Raw genomic sequence first — 20,000 nt, forward strand, 5'->3', positions numbered from 1 at the left:
AGGGGAGAGGGTGATGTAGGGGCAGCAGGACACGGCTATAAACCAGCTACACAAGGTTACGGCTTAAGAGTTTTCCGGGTAGATGAGTCAAGGAGAGACCTTCAAGACACAACTCAAAACTTAAATTTTTAAATGAAGGTAACTTTCCTCCTTCTATCCACTCCCTCAAATAAAAATATCACCGAAAAAAAAAAAAGAACTGAGCGCGTGTTTAAGTGACAATTACCAACGCACCTAAATAAAGTTTTCACTGGAAGGTTCAGTGTTAACTTCCTCGTGCGTAGTAAATAACAAAGCTACTCTTGCTTGGATAACAATAACGCGAAACAATATAGTAAAAAGAAAAAAAAACACCTCAACCACTATTACCCAAGCTAAAAGCATAGTACATACACACACACGCACATGACAGAAATCTTTATCATATTGTTTATGGAGCAAAGAACAGCGATAATCTTAATAAATAAATAAACAAATAAATAAATAAATAAATAATAGATAAAAAAAAAACTGCTAGAAACTCCCAAATGTACAATTACTCGATAATATCAAAACAAAAATGCATTCAATTCTAGTTTTCATCAGGAGGACTCCACATCGAACTTCTCTCATGTCGCATACAAACCAACAAATCTCAATGAAACTGTACCGAACAAGCCTGACACCCATAATGACACGGGAGAACCAAACTGAAAGCCACACCAACACAAACCATTCAAGACATCATAGGAGACTTCAACGTTAAAGTCCTCCAATGCAATGCGCGTAAGTAAACAACAGAGCTTATCTTACTCCACAAACAACCTCATAGTGAGCACCGCGGCGCCACACGAACACGCTGCTGCACGGCTAAAAATAACTAGTCAGCCAACCTTACCAACTACGCAGCACATGTTACCCGCGTCCAGAGGTGCAGGTGGGGATTAGCGCAGCTGTCGAGGGGTGTCAAGGTTCGCGTGGGTCCTGCTTCACAAGACACGCATAAACCCTCTTCCATCTTCCCTCAACGCGTAGGTTACACAAGGACGGTGATAACTTACCTGAAACAATGGCAAAAAATAGAACGTTAGGTAATGGCTAATTGCCCCAAACCCGAAATTCTAGTCAGACAAACAAGCGGAAAGCATAGAACAGGTACGCATAGGACGCACGATCAATATTTCTTTAATACGTGGGAGAGAGAGAGAGAGAGAGAGAGAGAGAGAGAGAGAGAGAGAGAGAGAGAGAGAGAGAGAGAGAGAAAACAACTTAACTGGAAGAAAAAGAGAAGAAACAAGTGTACCAAATTTACTGTTGTATACACGTACCCTAAGTTGTCTGAGTAGAAATAAACATAAACAAGCATAAAATACGTTCTCCATTTCCACTCTCTTCCCCGTGGCTCAGCTTGGAAAGGCACTCAGAAAGAAAGGAAAACACGATTTCATTTAAACCATACGTTCCTGAGATTAATGAGCAGGTCAAGACTTGTCAGACACGAAGGTAAACAAGACCGATGTGTGTTGTTTAGGCAGCACTCTCACGCAATTCACGCTGCAAGACACACGAGGAATCCTACCCACCTCAGGGCACGCACGCTTCCTGGCTAACACTCATACTCGTAAACACTCTTAACTGCATCCTCGCGTCGACGGCAACCTAATACATCGCAAAATAATTATAAAACACATCCATTTAACATTAAAATCCGTAATGAAAGAAAATTCACTATACTTTTCAACACAAGATCGTTTTATCATGACAATATAGCACGCAGACAGTAGGGACGAGACAGAAGACCCGGAAAAACTATCGCTAACTCCACTACCATTCCAGCACAGCACCAGGAAGGCTGCTGGGGGTACAACATGACACCTGTGTAGCGGGACAAAGGACACCGCAGACTAAGCGTACCTCCTGGTCTGCCACGTAAGCATTTATTCGTTAGCTGGAGAGGACTCGGCATGTTGTGAATTTGATGCTATTGTTATTAAGCACTTTTGTATATATATATATATATATATATATATATATATATATATATATATATATATATATATATATATATATATATATATATATATATAATTTATTTTCTTAAGTGTGATACGAGTCTAGTTAACGTGGAATTCTCTGGTTTGTGGATAATTTTGTGGTGAGCTGTGGGAAGTGTGTGTGTGTGTGTGTGTGTGTGTGTGTGTGTGTGTGTGTGTGTGTGTGTGTGTGTGTGTGTGTGTGTGTGTGTGTGTGTGTATTTTCCAATACACGTAGGGAGCTCAATCCGGACTGGGTGGAGGTCAGAGTTCCGGGACACTTATTTGGCGCTGCTTGATAAGAAGAAACGAGTGTGTGTGTGTGTGTGTGTGTGTGTGTGTGTGTGTGTGTGTGTGTGTGTGTGTGTGTGTGTGTGTGTGTGTGTGTGTAATCTTCTCCCATGTGATCTTTTAACCTTCAATTTGCTCACGATTTTTCCTCGTTTCGCTAAAAAAGATACGACTCTCCAATAGTCTTCTGCAATATATTCATTATCTGGAACATAAAAAAAAAAAAAATATATATATATATATATATATATATATATATATATATATATATATATATATATATATATATATATATATATATATATATATATCAATATATCATTACCAAGTCATTTAATCACCTTTACTTCTGAAGACGAAACAATGATGTCTCCAGGTTGAACATTTATTTATTTATTTGTTTATTTATTTATTTTATGGCGGGAGACGCAACAAAACACGACGCTTGGACGCTCCCAAGATTTAATATCATTATACTGCAGCTCCTGAGCGTCAAACATATAGCTGAGAGGCGCTCTCCGCTCCTTCTTCTGCGTCACACGAGACTGGATGAAGGAAGGACAACCGCTGCGTCGCGCTGTGTGGTGCGCTTGAAGCTGTGAAATAAACCATGAGTATACCGGAAGATGTAAAGCTATATCTGTCCATTTATCTGTCTTCCCACTTATTCATCTATCTATCCGTTAATCTATCTATCGGTTAAGCATTCATCACCGTCGTCCTTTTCATAAGCGCTGTGCATTTTTCTTTTAATCATACTTTTATCTTTTTTTTTTCCCCACTCGTTCATCGGCATGTATCCCTTTACCATTCTTTATTTCACCGAAAAGAATCAAGAGGCATCGTTTTCATTCCGCTCAGTGAACCTGCCTGATATGGCCTATGCCTATCTTACCCTTTCTTCTAATACTTTTTCCTCTCTTTTAACTTTAAAACTTCAGATAACGATAGTCACAAAAAACAAGGGAAGAGGAATCTAATTCTGTTCAGCCTGACAACACACGCCTCACCCCCGCCCAGATTTATCCTCTCAACACGACCCCAACCTACGTGGTGCTCGAGGGGCAACACCCACCTTTGCTCCACTACAATAAAGGCGATAAGGAAGGACACGAGGAGAGCATCAAGAACGAGAGAGGAAAGGATGCCAAGGTAAGATTAAGATTACAGGAAGGTCGACAGCATCTCTTCGGAAGAAAATCTGGGGAGTAAGGAGTGCGTGAGTGGGTTGAGCAAAGAGATGAAAGGACCTCGCGACACTGGGGACCGGACTGGTTCTGCAATATTATCGTAGGAGTGAATACTGGTTAAGATATATATATATATATATATATATATATATATATATATATATATATATATATATATATATATATATATATATATATATATATATATATATATATATATATATATATAAAGAGAGAGAGAGAGAGAGAGAGAGAGAGAGAGAGAGAGAGAGAGAGAGAGAGAGAGAGAGAGAGAGAGAGAGAGAGAGAGAGAGAGAGAGAGAGAGAGAGAATGATGATGATGATGATGATGATGATGATGATGATTATGGTGGTAGTGAAGAAGAACAAGAAGAACAAGAACAAGAACAAGAAGAAAATGAAGAAGAAGAAGAAGAAGAAGCGGAATAAGAAAGAAAAAAGAAAGAAGAACGAAGAAAGAAATAACAACAACAACAACAACAACAGGAAAATGATAATGATGATGATCGTGATGAAAAATACAAAGGTGAACCACATGACGATGATAAAAAGGGATGTAAAAAATAAGTAACCATATCTAAAGTCAAGCAAATGTAGAAGAGAAGAATACACAAAGAAAATGGAAGACAGAGAGAACGTGATGATGATGATGAAGAGGAGAAAGAGGCGGTGGTCTCCATGCGGGGTGTCAAGGGTGCCCTGTTACACACTACCCACAAGAGCTCAGATGAAAAATGATACCTGGACGTCCCTCCCCTACATCACACACACACACACACACACACACACACACACACACACACACACACGTACATTCACACATATATACATAGATATGTGCATGCATATACCTATAAATTAAATATAGGTGACTGCTAAATTATGAACAAAAGTTTTTTTTTATAAATTAGTACAATATGAAAACTTCTTGAAAGAAATTACTGAGATTAAAAATTATAAAACTATAAACAAAGATAAGTCATTAAGAATATGATACGGTAACGTAAAGTATCACATAAAAGAAACTCTGTAAGAGAGAAAGAGAGAGAGAGAGAGAGAGAGAGAGAGAGAGAGAGAGAGAGAGAGAGAGAGAGAGAGAGAGAGAGAGAGAGAGAGAGTACTGTCACTGCAGAGTACTGTCATTTGGACGGCTATGTTTGCACCCAGTATAGGTTGCGAGAGTATTATTACTGTTTTTATGAGCAAGCATTTACTGTCCTCCTTGGCAGTAACTGTTCGCTCCCGCTCCCGGGTGTGAAAGGTCTTGGTGTTACCAACAGGGAGGACTGCATGACCTCTAAGCTCTGCCCGGGAGGGTAGTAGCTGCGATCATGAATGCAGCACGTGATCCACAAGGCAGTGGCTGTATCACATTGAAGCATAAATAAAAACATTTCGTACAAGCGTTGCATAGGCCACATTTGCAAACATCAACATCTGAGATGCTAATAAGGCCTAAATGATAAGACTAAGGCCGAGTTTGACACTGAGATTAGCGAGATTAATGAGACTAGATAGAGAAACTGACGATTAACTAAAATGTGCTTAGGAGAAACCTTCACGGGAAGATTAGAATGAAAAGCATACAAGGACATTTTTGGTGAGTAAGAAACAAGAAGCACATGAAGCTGAAGTATACTCATGGTTAATATTTGAGTAACATACACCATTCACTTCCACTGTATTTAGTGTTTTCCTTCAGTCCTCAGTCCACTGTTTTGCTCAGAATCTTTTAACTGCCAAGTGTCATAAAGAGACTGTCAGCATACCAGGTAGCATTGAATTGCGGGAAAACACAAAGCACAGTGGAGGTGAATGGAGAATGTGAACTGCCTCCTGACCACTACTCTGTCCACTGTTTCCAAGAGAAGCTGCTTTGATGGGAAGGACGAGATCGAGTTGGTTTTCCCCGGCAGGTCGTGCAGGTTGGAAATACCTGTGTGGGCGTCGCCTGCTCTGTGCTTGGTATTTCCGGTGTACCCTCGCGTCTCTTTTCGGTTATATTTGCATTTCGGATTTGCAGCGCCCTGGCAAACTTATCAACTTCCTTCCGACGTGTGTGTCACCAGCCTGGCAGAGAGCAAGTCACGCGGCAGTGTGGGGGATGCCCGAGCGTCAGCTTTAACTTCTTCACTCTGATAATTGTACTACCATAGACGTGCCCTTGTCTCCCCTATCAGGTGATGCCTTGTCCTCGTTACACCATTTTTACTCTCCTGTAGTTCCCAAAAAAAAACCTGCTCTTCGTCCACTGACTCACTAACACCTCCCTCAGTTTTCTCCTTTCCATTATCGTTTATTTGTATTTACCCTTCTTCACCAAACCCCGAATACGCACACACGCAGCCATGTGCCCTGCCTGTCTTCCCCTCCCCCACCACCACACACACACACACACACACACACACACACACACACACCATACTCCTACGTTTCTCTCGTTCAAGTAGGAAAATAATTCCAGTCTTATGTACACTTTTCGAACAAAAATAAATAGGTAAATGGAAAATGAATAATAATTAAAACCAAATCTCTCTCTCTCTCTCTCTCTCTCTCTCTCTCTCTCTCTCTCTCTCTCTCTCTCTCTCTCTCTCTCTCTCTCTCTCTCTCTCTTAGTATATTTCATGAGAGTGCGCGAGTGTAAAGGAGTGATAAAAATGATCACCTATACATAACAGAAATCACGGAGGCAGCAACAAGGTATTCAAGGACGCCCCAGCACGGTGGTGGTCCTTAGAAATGCAATCATAATAGCCCTGAATTAAGATTGCTAATCTGCATGAAAAACCGAAAACGTCTATTTGTACTTGCTCTCTCACACACACACACACACACACACACACACACACACACACACACACACAGACACAGTATTAAAATTAGCAGTGACAGAGTAAAAGAAACAAAAACACTGATTCTTTAAATAAATAAAGATAATAATAGTGATAATAATAACAATAGACCTTCAAAATATGTACGTCAGAACTCCCAGCAAACACTTCTGGGTGAAAGGATGACCAGTACGCGGCCAGCATCCAGAACCCTGGGCAGCCTTGACGGTCCCGTGTCCTGGCCTGGCCGCCGGGGTGTGGAGCAGCACCGCGCAACCCAGCCAGGCACTTCCCTACCCCTGTCGGCAAAGAAAGTGCAATAAAAAGCAGGCCACAGGATGAATATTTTCGTCAAGGGATATGTATGTAAATGTTTCTCAGCGGTATGGATGTTGTCCTCGTCATTAAGGGAATGGGATGGGAGAGGGAGAACAATATGCAATTGTAAATCTTCCGACTCACTTTAAACCTCATGCACAACTATATGTGCTTGGCAGTGTGCGTGTGCAAGGCACGGCACAGCGCCAGACCTGTTCCAGTGGGCCAGTGCTTGGCGCTCTTCCCTCAGGCCTGACCCGTGGCAGGTACCACCGCCACTCGGGGCGTGACGACACACCGCGGGCCTCCGAGAAGTGGGACGCTGCGTGTTTCTGCATCTTGCTCGCACAAAATAGTAGAAAGTTATTATGAATTCAATAGGGAAAATTGCCGTAAAATAACGAGACTGGCCGTGGCAAAGACATATAAGACGAGAGTGGCGTGGGGTGTGGGGTGCTGTGATGGCACAAATCGTGGACACTTAGGAAAATTTTCCTCCAAACCCTGATGTAAGCTTACAGACCTGGCGTGGGTGTTAATGCGAATATATGCCAGGTAACAACAAATGATGACCTACATTTCTTTGGTCCACAAAAAAAAAAAAAAAAACAGAAAACTGATAGACCACAGATCAACGCTATCTTAGACACCAGCCTCATCAAAACACCTTCCCTCACACCTCTAGAAAAGAGCGCTGTGTGCACCAGGTGTATCTGTATCGTTCTCATTAATCTTTGCTCATTTTCTCTCTTACTTTTCCTATTACCGTATTTCAAAGTTCTCGTGACTCGCTGGAGAGGTGGCGGTGTCAGGCTGTATTTTGCGCCTCGCATAGCTCTAGTCCAGCTGGCAGTGTGACGGCCTGCTCACAGCACTGCCTGCCCAACCCACACACCATCACGGGAGGCGTCTTGAACGTGCTCTCGCCGCTCGCAAGCAACACATGACACAGTGATGGTGCTTTGGTATTAAGATTTCTCCTTTCTTGTGAGAAGATCTTTGTGTGTGTGTGTGTGTGTGTGTGTGTGTGTGTGTGTGTGTGTGCCAGCAGGTGAATGGTCTTCTGTTTTTTTTTTTTTTTTAGAAGTGACAAACATTAAATAAAGCATATTGACAAGTTCAAGCAGACAGTCTTACTAGTGACAATCATCCTCCCACAACATTGTGTCATGCATGAATAAAGTGAACCTTACCAATGATGAAGACAAAGAGGTATAGCTATGGTCAGGAGTCAGGTAATTTTCTCCATTCTCTTCTGAGATTCCCATTTTCTTTGAAGCATGAGTCCTCTGATATAGTAAAAATCAGTCAGTTGCTAAGTTTTGTATAAGGAGACTTCAGCAGATCAGAAAATGTGAGACTGAGAGAAATATTCAAACGCAATGACACATAGAATAGAGAGAAACATTCAAACTCAGTGACACGTGGGATTGAGGGAAACATTCAAACACAGTGACACGTGGGATTGAGGGAAACATTCAAACACAGTGACACGTGGGATTGAGGGAAACATTCAAACAGTGACACGTGGGATTGAGGGAAACATTCAAACAGTGACACGTGGGATTGAGGGAAACATTCAAACACAGTGACACGTGGGATTGAGGGAAACATTTAAACACAGTGACACGTGGGATTGAGGGAAACATTCAAACAGTGACACGTGGGATTGAGGAAAACATTCAAACACAGTGACACGTGGGATTGAGGGAAACATTTAAACACAGTGACACGTAGGAAAGAGAGAAAACATTCACAGTGACACGTGGGATAGAGAGAGACATTCAAACACAGTGACACGTAGGAAAGGGAGAAACATTCAAATGCAGTGAAGTGAGTGTGGCGGACTATTCGACCACTGACCATGACTACTACTGAGCAAGGCATCTGCCACCACAAGTCACAGCAGCATCCAGGTCTTCCACGCACTGAGGCTGAAGTAGCTATTCTGTTACTACGAACTGCATTAAATTACCTTGTCCTTTATTATGAAATGGTTTATGATTACATAATGCTAGTAAAAAAAAGCGGAAGTATTCATTATTTTCATTACTTTACTGGTTAATGTCCCTTTTACTGGTATCGTCTTCATTTCACAAAGTTACTGCTGATCTGAGTGCAATCAATAGGCAGAATCATGTATTGACTATAGTTTCGTCAATTTCAGTTTCGGCAGGTTTATTTATTTATTTATTTATTTTTTTTTATTTAGCAACTCACCATTCATGTCCCCTCTTATTGCGGCATCAAAAGCTGCTGTAAAATAGGCCTGACGCGTTAAAGGGTGACTGACCTCCACACGGGTTAGCCTCACCTCCCGCAGCGATGCCAGCCGTGCTCACGACGTGGTGGCGAGTTCTTGGGGTCTGGCCGGTCCGTTGGAGACAATTGAATTCATACCACGATATTCACTGATGTAGTCTACAATAAATCCAGTTTTAAGTTGCCCCCACTCGAATTAACTTAAATTTTGAAAATAAGTTATATTGATACAAATGTACAGAAAATACCAGCCTCGTTTTAGTCCAAGATAAAAAAAAACAATAGATGCAAAGATTTCCTATATAGTATAATCAGATACGTAAATATTTAAGTTGTTTTGAATGATATGTGATCTAAATCACCGTTTTTTCGCTAAACATATCTGATTCACGCAAACTAAACAAGTATTACAGACTCCCTGCGCGGAAAGCCTGGACGCAGGAGTGATGTCTGGTGACAGACGCCTTGGGAAAACATTAATATCTTTCAATTTATATGCGTTACTTGAATCTCTCTCTCTCTCTCTCTCTCTCTCTCTCTCTCTCTCTCTCTCTCTCTCTCTCTCTCTCTCTCTCTCTCTCTCATTACCTGACCCGCAACAGTACCGGGGTATCGCCTTCAAGGTCGCCATCTAATCGCCTCGGACACCGACAGACATTTCATGGTTTCGTTTTTTTTTTTTTCTCTCACTGCTTTCCGCGGCCCGGCGTGACCCACATCCTTGACACGCGAGACTTTGTGAGGTAACTTAGTTCAGTCGCACTACAGGAAAGACTCGTTCTTAGTAAGGGAGAGAAATAGCCAAGCTGCTTTAAATATTGTGAAATCCTGATCGCAGAAACGAGGCATGTGATAGCATTGTATTATTATTTTTTCTCCTCTTGGGGCTTTCACTCGCTAGTATGTTATGGCATTCAGTTACGCGACACTGACTTTTATCAGCTATAAAATGATACAACATATGCATCGTGACAACATAATCTTCAGTATAGGAAAGGAAAATAAAGGTGTCAACGCCAATAAATATCCCCAGGCATTGGAGAAAATACCAGCTGGGAGTCAGATACGTATGTAATGTCTGAAAGAAAACGAGATCACGTCTGTGTCATAAAACAAGTGAAGTATGAATGAGGTTACGATGAATATTTTTCAGCATCAGTGAGAACAGTAACGGGACACAACAACGCGTGACAAACAAACTTTTCGAAGAGAAAGCAATGAACCGAAAAAAAAAAATACTATAAATTAACACACAAACTGGTGTCCTTAAATGAACAACAGCTTGTATAGGACGAGTACAGTTAGCAATTATCGAAATTCTCGCCAAAAGTGAACGATTCAATTAGGGACAAGGACGAGTGTTGTGTAACGAGATGTAAAGTGTCGTTGTTTAGATCGTAAGTTGTACTGATAGTCTGGCTCTCCTCGTCCTTTCACATGCCTCGCCTGCCCTCCTCCTCCTCCTCCCAAGAACCAGGGTCCCGCCACAGACCATCCTTCGTCAGTGCGGTCAGCCAGGACATAAACACAGACTCCCCATACAAAGGATGTTTAGCCTTGTAGGAGGAGCGTTGTCCATGCCAGTGTGTTGCAGCCAAAGGCGGGGTTACCAGGCCATCCCCATCCGCCCTCTGATTGGTTCGGTCTGCTTTTTTCGACCTTTGGCCGACCTGGAGTTGCCGGTTGCTGTTGGCCAGTTTTCTCATTGTTTTCCGCTTATTTTGCTTCAAACAGCAGCCTCTATGATGGAGTAATGTAAGGGTGCTAAGGCATCGCCCCGTCTGGCTGCAATAGAGAAGAAAATAACAAAACCATGAGACTTTGTAGTAACACCACTCCGGGACGCCTTCCCGCCAGGACAGGGCAGCCCCCGCCTCTTTCAATCGCCCCTCCCACATAATCCACTCTGATCAAGCTTGAAAACCTAGAAAAAATGGTAATAAGACCCTTCGAGCACCATTCCCGTGTATAAATACGTGCAAACAAACTCGAGAGGCCAGAGTCGCTGCACTCCACCAGGTGATCACTTGTCAAGCTCTCACCTTCCCTTCAACTGTTCAGGTACGTGTTGACCTGCTCTTGGCTCTGTCCTCGCCAAGATCCCGCAGCGGCTCATGATTCCCGCCAGGACCCTCAAGATGTTGGTTCATTACACAATATTACGAGTGTTGGGATGGCCGAAGTGACAGAAAAAATCCTATGTGCTTGATTTTCTTAACGAGTTTAAGTTTTGCTCTACTGGACATGTGCCGATGACCAAATCAATAATTACTTATGTTGATCAGCAGACTAAGAAACTGTCATACGTACTAAACGCTTAAGTCAGTGATTTCAACGCTGACAACAGTAGGATGCAAACCTTCCGCAAGCTGGGCGGTGTTGTCCTGCCACCCAGGCCTGGGCACCGACCCTGCCTCGCCATAGGTGTCTTCATACATTCTCTCTTTGAGCACAGCGTACTCTACACTGGATAAATGTCTATGAAAATATTCTATATTGCAAAATACAAAACTTGATGAAAACAGGCAACAAGACGATGAAATCAAAATAAATAAACAAAGAGTAGGGTGGGAGCGCGGGCGGTGGCGGGACGCCACGGAGGTGGAGGTCACGGCGCTGCCACGCGGAGCCCCGCCTGGCGAGCGACGGCTGTGTGTGGAGTGCAATGAACTGCGTCCCTAAGAAAACTTATCCCTCAGACATTACTGATCTTCACACATCATTAGAGCGAGAATTCTGCAGAAATAAACAAGACATGCGACCAATCGCTCCTCTGAGTCTCGTGTCGCCCCAAACCTGCTAAGCTCCAGCTACACTCGCTGAGCAAAAAACGTCACTACAATCACCACATCAAACCGAAACTTAACACGCCCGAGGGACTACCTTCCTTCACTGGATTACAACATGCGTCAAGCCTCGCTGCAACACACACCACTTGACAAAACAACATTTCCGAGGTGGCGTTGATAAGAGTACCTTGTACCTCCATGACGGGCCATACATGGCCTCCGCTCTGGGCTGTTTAAGTTTTCGTTTCTCGCACAGTACACAGTACTGACAATGTTTGGAGCAAAGTATTTTTCAGGGTAAGATAACGGGAGAAAAAAGTGATCCTAGTAAAAACTTTGTTTTTATGTAGGAATGTTGGAAAGAAAAAAAAATTAGAGCGCCGAAGTATATGTTCATAGAGAGAGAGAGAGAGAGAGAGAGAGAGAGAGAGAGAGAGAGAGTTTCAAAAACCTTTCCAGAACCTTGTTACGAAAACTTTTCCTTGGCTCTAAACTTCACTTCATCACAATATTTTCTTTTAAATCATCCTTAACTTCTTTTCTCCCTCCCTTTCCAACCTCATTCAATTTCTCTTATAACTCGGTGTTAATTTCCTCCTCTTTCCTCAGCACATATTTTCCACATCAAATGACGTAATTCCCTGTTTCCTTTCCTTCCCTGCCGTTGCCTCACGCACCTTTCTTACCTGTCCTTCTCTACCTTTCCATCAATTTCCTGAATCTTTTTCCACCAATTCCCTTAACCTGACCACTCACCAATTATCTTGTTTACACGTCCTTCCCTCCGACACTCCTCCTCTCCCAGCCTCTTCATGTCATTAACCACTCCGCGTTCCTTCTCCCCTCTCCCCCCTCTTTCTATCTCTCCCTCTCCGCTGCTTCTCCTCCTTTTTCTCACCATTAACACCATCACTCTCCCTCTTACCATCTCCCTCCTACTCCCTCCCTTCCTACCGCCTGTCCTCCCTCCCCTCTCCACTCCACTCATCCACCTGCTCTCCCTTCCCTCCACCTGTATCCCACGACATACTCGCCTGACCACTCTCCCTCTCCGTCACTCTCACTCTCGTCCAGCACTCTCACTGCCTAGACACTCTTACTCTCCGCCCCGTTCTCTCTCACACTCTCTCTCTCTCTCTCTCTCTCTCTCTCTCTCTCTCTCTCTCTCTCTCTCTCTCTCTCTCTCTCTCTCTCTCGTAACAGCGCATCCACGAAGAACGTAAATAGAAGTAAAATAAAAATCAAGTGCTTTCTATTAGTTTAAGGAATTACTAAACGACTATTTTATTTATCATTAATAGAGAGCTTTTAGTGACGTCATGCGCTATAACACGTCAAACACATTTCCGTTAACAACTAAAAAACGACACACGTAAACAGTTGGTGATGATGAGTTCCTAGGAGGTGGAGGAGGAAGACAAGGAGATGATGGAACACACGAGAACACAAAGCAAGAACAAATAGAACGCGATCTCATTATAAGGAGGCGGAGCAGGAGGAAGAGGAAGAGAAGGAACAGGAGCTGGAGGAGGAGGAGGGAGAGGGGAAAGAAAAGTGGAGGCAGCAGCAGGAGGAAGAATAGGAGAGTAGAAAGAGAAAGATGACGACAAGGAGGAGGAGGAGGAGGAGAAGTAAAAGAAGAGGGAGGAGGAGGAGGAGGAGGAGGAGGAGGAGGAGGAGGAGGAGGAGGAGGAGGAGGAGGAGGAGGAGGAGGAGGAGGAGGAGGAGGAGGAGGAGAGGGAGGAGGTGGAGATAGGGAAGAAGAGGAAACGGCGTGGAAAATGATAAGGAAGAGGAATGGCAAAGCAGAAGAATGAACAAAAAAAAATGTTGAAGCAGCAGCAGCAGCAGCAGCAGTATATACAGTAACAGGAGGAACAGTAGACGAGTAGGACCATAGTTTGTACGAGCAACACATGACTAGGTGTAAGGAGAGGAGTGAATCCGGATAAGAGGGAAAGGTCCTTGTTACACCTGGAATCCTGCCAGATACCCACTTACCTTTCTCTCCCTCCCTCCTTCCGTCCCTCCTTTCCTGACCCTTCGTCCTTTCGTCCCTCCCTCTCTCCCTCCCAGTTCTCTGGCTCATCTCTCGCCTGCACACACACACACACACACACACACACACACACACACACACACTCTCTCTCTCTCTCTCTCTCTCTCTCTCTCTCTCTCTCTCTCTCTCTCTCTCTCTCTCTCTCTCTCTCTCCATTAGGTGGTGCTCCGACCGATCCTTCAAACCAATCTTGTCTCATTCTACGTTCGTTTTGTCTTTACTGAAAAGAGAGAGAGAGAGAGAGAGAGAGAGAGAGAGAGAGAGAGAGAGAGAGAGAGAGAGAGAGAGAGAGAGAGAGAGAGAGAGAGAGAGAGAGAGAGAGAGAACGATGGTCTTACTTTATTGAATTTTTGCTGACATTCGATGTCATGGGAACACCTGTGATTTATGACCAGGAACTGGCGTGTGAAGACAGCATTTAATTCTGACAGTAGTTATGGTGGTGGTGGTAGTGGTGGTGTAAACATAAACAAAAAAAAAAAAAATGTATTTCTTGCCTTTTAAATTCTTAGGATAAGTCAATGATAGTTACTTTCCTAAGTATTTCAGGTTATTGAATGACAAACTCCACCAGAGTCACGTCCACCGTGCAGTCTTTGTTATGATTAAACTAAGCAACACTAGTCTTACAATAATTACAATATATATATATATATATATATATATATATATATATATATATATATATATATATATATATATATATATATATATATATATATATATGTGTGTGTGTGTGTGTGTGTGTGTGTAAATTATATATATGAATGTGTCCGCGTCTTTGCTCATCTGGGCGATAAAGTCCTCTCGGGTCAGCCCACAACCCACACCGCACGGAGAAATTGCACAGGGGAGCGGCGCGTGATTGGACTTTATTCCCAAATGAGTTGGCGAGACGCGGGGGTTCCAATCACCGCTGCTCTAACCTGTGGAATTTCTCTTTGTTGCAGGATGTGGCGTTTGACGGCGACGCTGCTGCTGGTCTCCCTGGCCTCCGCCTCTGCACAGGAATACAACTATCCTGAACCTGGTCTTGAATATCTCCCCCCGGTCCCTAGTGATCAGATATGTCAGGTCGCACCAATTACCTCTGTGGTATACACGACCAGCGTTCAGACCTCCGTCGTTGTTCAAACCGTCGACCGCGTTAGCACACAGTACCGCACCACCACCCTTGTCACACAGCAAGTAGTTCCTACGACGATATACAGAACCAGAGTCCAGACGCAAGTCCAGTACCAGACTAGCGTGATCCGGCAGACCACAGTCAGATACGTGGACCGAGTGGTGACCCAGACCGTAACAAGTCCTCCCCGTCAGGAGGTCCAATACATCACCACGACTCGCGTGGTGCCCCAGGTCAGCTACGTCACCCAAACACAGGTAGAGACACAGGTTGTACCTGTTGAAGTCACCCGCACACAAGTTCAGACTCTAATTCAGACGGTTACCAACTATGAAACTCAAACAGAAAGAGCTACTCGCATAATTTCCGTCCCTGGCCCCACAACAGTCCGCACCCGCGTGCAGACCGTGGTCCAGACCTCACTGGTCCGCCAGCAGCAGCCCGCCAACACCCGCTACATCACTTCCACCAGCGTGCGCCAGGTGGTCCAGACCAGCGTCGTCCGGGGCCAGGATGTGATCCGCACCAGCGTGGTCCAGCGCCAGCAGGTCATCCCCTTCACCTCCGTCAACACCCGTTACGAAAATGCTTACGTCACCCGCGAGCAGGTCGTCACCCGCACCAACGTCGTCACTCAGACTCGAGTTATCACGCAGGTCGTTCCTCAAGAGGTGGTGACGACCCAAGTGGTGCCCACCACCATCTACACCACTATCTACAGGACTCGGGTGCAGCCCTTCACGCAGGTGCAGACTGTGGTGCAGACCCAGTATGTCACCCCATCTCCCGTCTTCAGTACTCAAGAGGTGACGAGCACCTCTGTGGTGCAGGTGCCCGGCCAGGACCGCGTCGTCACCCAACAGGTGGTGCAGACTCAGCAACAACAAAGCATCGTCTACCAAACTGTCAACCGACCCCAGCAGGTCACCGTCACCACGACCGTCACAGGCACTTGTGGATACAACTACGACGAGCCCGCGGTGCCTTTCAGCCCAAGACGAAACTAATTATCCTACATGACTCGGCCATTCCATTAGAATTCTTTCAACTTATTTGCCAAAATCATTCACTAGCGCTCCAGTTGAAAGCAAATAAATAAATATCCACAGTTACCAGTTTCATAATCAGTGGAGAGGTGGGCTTGTGGTCTGCCAGAGTATGGCCATTCTGTAATTAAATAACACCATTATCTTGTATTTATCTAAATGGCAAATATACATTATAAGTACTTAATTTTTGATATTTTCCCTCTGTATTAAGGAAGGATTGTCTCCCAAACCACGTAAGTGTTATGCATTTTTTTTTCGAGACGAAACAACAGTTCTGTGTTTACAGATATGGCAATCTAATGTATGCTTTTTTTTCACACACAGGATGCGGTGTCTGTTGCTGGTCCTGTTGGTGGGCTGTGCCAGCGCCGCTAACGTCGATAGACCTCGTCGACAACTTTTCGGCAATGATATTAACTTGAAATCTTCTCTCTCATATTTACCACCTAAACAAGAGTCCAACTGTCAGACCTCTGTTATTTCCAAGACTTCGGTCGTGTACTCCACCCGAGTGGTTCCCTCCACCGTCTACTCCACCAGCGTCCAATACATCACCAGGACAGACTACAGGACCCAACAGGTGTACACCACTGCATACTCAGAGGTCACTCGCACACAAGTCGTTCCCTCCATCGTGTACCAGACAAGGACGGTGACCCGCACGGAGGACAGGGTACGCACCCAGGTCGTCACGCTCCCTCCTCAGGTCAACTACGTCACACGCACACAAGAGGTTGTCCGCACCCAAGTCCAGTACCAGACCAGGTACACCACCCGCATCCAGCAGGTGCCCACCACCGTCACCAGGAACGTGGTGTCCACCCAGGTGGTTCCTCAGCAGGTTTACAGCACCGTCTACCAGACCCAGACAGTCACCAGGACACAGCAGCTCCCGGGACAGACCCGCACCGTCCAGAGCACCCAGTACAGCACTGTCTACTCCACCACGGTCATCCCTGCCCCAGATGTGGTGCGCTCCACCACCGTCTACAGGACCAACGTTGTCACCCAAACCGTCACCCAGCCGGGACAGACACAAGTCGTCACCAGCACCCAGGTGGTGCCTGTCACCACCACCATCGTCTCTGAGGTGGTGATCACTAACACACAGACCCGGTACGTCACCCGCACACAGGTGCAGCAGCAGACGACCACCGTCTACCGCACGCAGCAGGTGCCCCAGTACACCACCAGGACGGTGACGGTGCCCCAGCAGGTGGTTAGCACTCAAGTGTCTACACAGGTGGTGTCCACAACCATCTATTCTCAACAAACCATCCAGACAACCCTTTACCGGGGGGCTCCGACCCGATACGTGACAGTCACACGCACTGCCTACAGCACTCAATATCTTCCAGACAGGACCCGTACTCAATACGTCACTAACACCGTTTACAACACAAACTACGTCACCTCCACCACCTACAGACCTGTGTACAACACTATCACCGCCACCACCACCGTCCAGCCTGACTGTTCCACTGGCTACGACTACAAAGCTCCAGCAGAGACCTTCAACGCCCTGGGACGCTGAGTAAAGCATCGAAGAGGACAACTGGAGGCAGCCTCTCCTGCCCCACCAGCAAAAACACTAATTATCGAGCGCTTGGCTGGGCATCTTCATACAGAAGACCAACACCCAAACTTCCTGTATGGCCTTAGTTTCACAGAAAGTTGAAAAAAAGTACCCTATAAGTTCGTCATATCTTAAATGTATTTAATTAAAAATGTACTAGATTATTTTCTTATTGTTTATGCCTCAGGAAAATAACATGGACTGCCAATATACTCTGTTATCTCCTCACTAACGAGAGTTATTCTCTAAAATTAAACTCCAGGCTGTTGATCAAGGCCTGCCTGCACTGCAGCAAGCGCCTTATACACCTATTTCTTTATAGGCATGCACACGCACACACGCACTCACGTACCAAAGCACACACATACACACACGCACGAGCACACACACACACACACACACACACACACACACACACACACACACACACACACACACACACACAGCAGTGGCAGTGGCAGTGGGAATGGCTGATGGTGCTAGTGAGTCTGGATGTAAGTACGGCACGAACTACTTCAGCAAGGAGTTAGCGGTCAGGTAATAATCCAACACGAAGAAAATGGTCGTACTGATTGATGCCAAACTTAAAGTGAATGCGAGATGGACATTCACTGGCACGGGAGTTTTGTCAGCATTCCATGTTAAATAGCTAAGGTTAAGGAAGGTGGCAAAGAGTAGGTTTCCAGAAAGACTCCTGTTACCATGACTCAGACTGAGCAACCCAGCATTAACGGTAAGCAGTATTCACTGAGGAAGCTCCTGGCACCCCTCGCATGCCGCCTGTTTAAAAAGAGGAGGAGGAATACAAACAGCAACAGAAACCGAGGTTCTTATCAGGATGTTTGGTAAACTATTCTACTCTATTAGTGGGAGAGACAGGATAGAACAGAAGGCTCCTACCCCCATTCCTTCACCCGAAAGTGGTCGGAAAAAGGAAATGGTACCATGTTGTACAGAAAAAAAAACATGGAATTTGAGAGAAAAGTAAGAATGAGTTTAATTTTAGAGATTCATTTACTATATACAGTCTCCATACAATCCTAGTATTTGTGTCATCTGATGAGGCACTTCCTCTTTAAAATTTTCATTCACTGAAGTACATTTAACTAGATGACTAGTGATGAGTGTGTTGCTCTTCAAGGAATCAATTCCTTTAACCATTACTGTGACGAGGTCAACAGTAAGTCGCCGAGGAACGAGCCATCACTAAGGTCTCTTTAATCTTTGTTCCATAATAATTGTTTCCCTTCCTTAGTGAAATATACCCCCTATCAGATGACTCTACGGAGTGAACGTGTTCGTTATTCAGACATGAACAATGACATTCGATAATTAGTTTCTAGATGCTTGTCAAGACGGGTTTTAAATGAATCAACAGTACCTGAGTAACCAACGCTCGATGGAAGACAATTCCAGATATTTATGACACAATTAAAGAAAAAATGTTCGGCTTCATTTATTTGAAATCGCTCACGTATTTTTTGAAGCCATTGTTTCTCTTAACATTAGACTGATTGAGTGTTAGGAAGAATTCAAGTCTCATATTTGCGAACCCCTTAAAATTTTTGTAAAGCAATATCAGATCCCCTCTTTGTCTGCGTTTGGATAGGGAGAACAGATTTAGCTAATTAAGGCATTCCTCGTTGGAGGAAGAGGAAGAGGAGGAGGAGGAGGAGGAGGAGGAATAGAATACAAATACAAAGGAATACAAAGGAAAGAACAGACAGCAACAGCCCTACTGGGCCTAACGAGGCTGTTTGTGTGTCTACGATTCTACCACTACCACTACAGATTCTAATAGTTAGAGGATGGAGGACACTAGAGATCAAGGAAGGAAAAACAGGAGAGTACAGGGAAGAGGAAAGGCTAAGATGTGATAGGAAAGGATGAAAGAGAAATTTTACTATTCACTACAGTAACTATAAATAAAAAAAAAAGAAAAACGATTTTATGTAGACGCAAAGTACGTTATATGAGGTGTTGCTGCGAGGTGATTGTCCAACCTTTGTTTAAAAGTTTCTATTGTATTACTATCGACAATATGTGCTGGGAGAGAGTTCCAGACATTTACAATTCTATTGAAGAAATAATACTTAGCCTCGTCTGATCTGAAACGCTTACCTATAATCTTGTAACCATTATTTCGAGTGGTGTTGGAACTGTCAATGATGAGATAGTTGTTTACATTTACGTTATCAAAGCCCCGACACATCTTAAACAGTTCAATTAAGTCACCTCGCATTCGCTGTTTCTCTAAACTGAACAAGTTGAGTTCCCTCAAGCGCTCCTCATAAGGCTTGTTCCGCAGTCGTGGGATCAACTTGGTAACTCTTCTTTGGACTCTCTCCAGCTTGTCTATATCTTTCCTGTAATGGGGTGACCAGAACTGGACGCAGTACTCAAGTAGAGGTCGGACAAGTGTATTAAACAATGTGAGAATTACCCCTTCTGATTTGAATTCGAAAGTCCTACCAAT

General features: G+C 44.3%; 1 protein-coding gene across 2 annotated transcripts; it reads left to right on the top strand.

The window, feature by feature from the left end:
* The first annotated feature begins 10,867 nt into the window (after positions 1–10,867).
* Positions 10,868–17,688, top strand: LOC135101533 (mucin-3A-like). Of its 2 annotated transcripts, none has more exons than XM_064005621.1 (2): positions 10,868–10,986; positions 16,273–17,688. In XM_064005621.1, exon 2 carries the CDS (start codon positions 16,274–16,276, stop codon positions 17,480–17,482), a length of 1,209 nt encoding a protein of 402 aa, XP_063861691.1. In that variant the 5' UTR covers positions 10,868–10,986; position 16,273; the 3' UTR covers positions 17,483–17,688. The 2 variants fall into 2 exon arrangements, with proteins under 2 accessions (XP_063861691.1, XP_063861692.1); XM_064005622.1 differs by lacking the exon at positions 16,273–17,688 and adding an exon at positions 14,724–16,127 and having other exon boundaries at positions 10,879–10,986.
* Positions 17,689–20,000: the final 2,312 nt, after the last annotated feature.

The sequence above is a fragment of the Scylla paramamosain genome, chromosome 6, assembly GCF_035594125.1.
Source record: "Scylla paramamosain isolate STU-SP2022 chromosome 6, ASM3559412v1, whole genome shotgun sequence".
In the NCBI taxonomy this organism is placed as follows: Eukaryota; Metazoa; Arthropoda; class Malacostraca; order Decapoda; family Portunidae; genus Scylla; species Scylla paramamosain.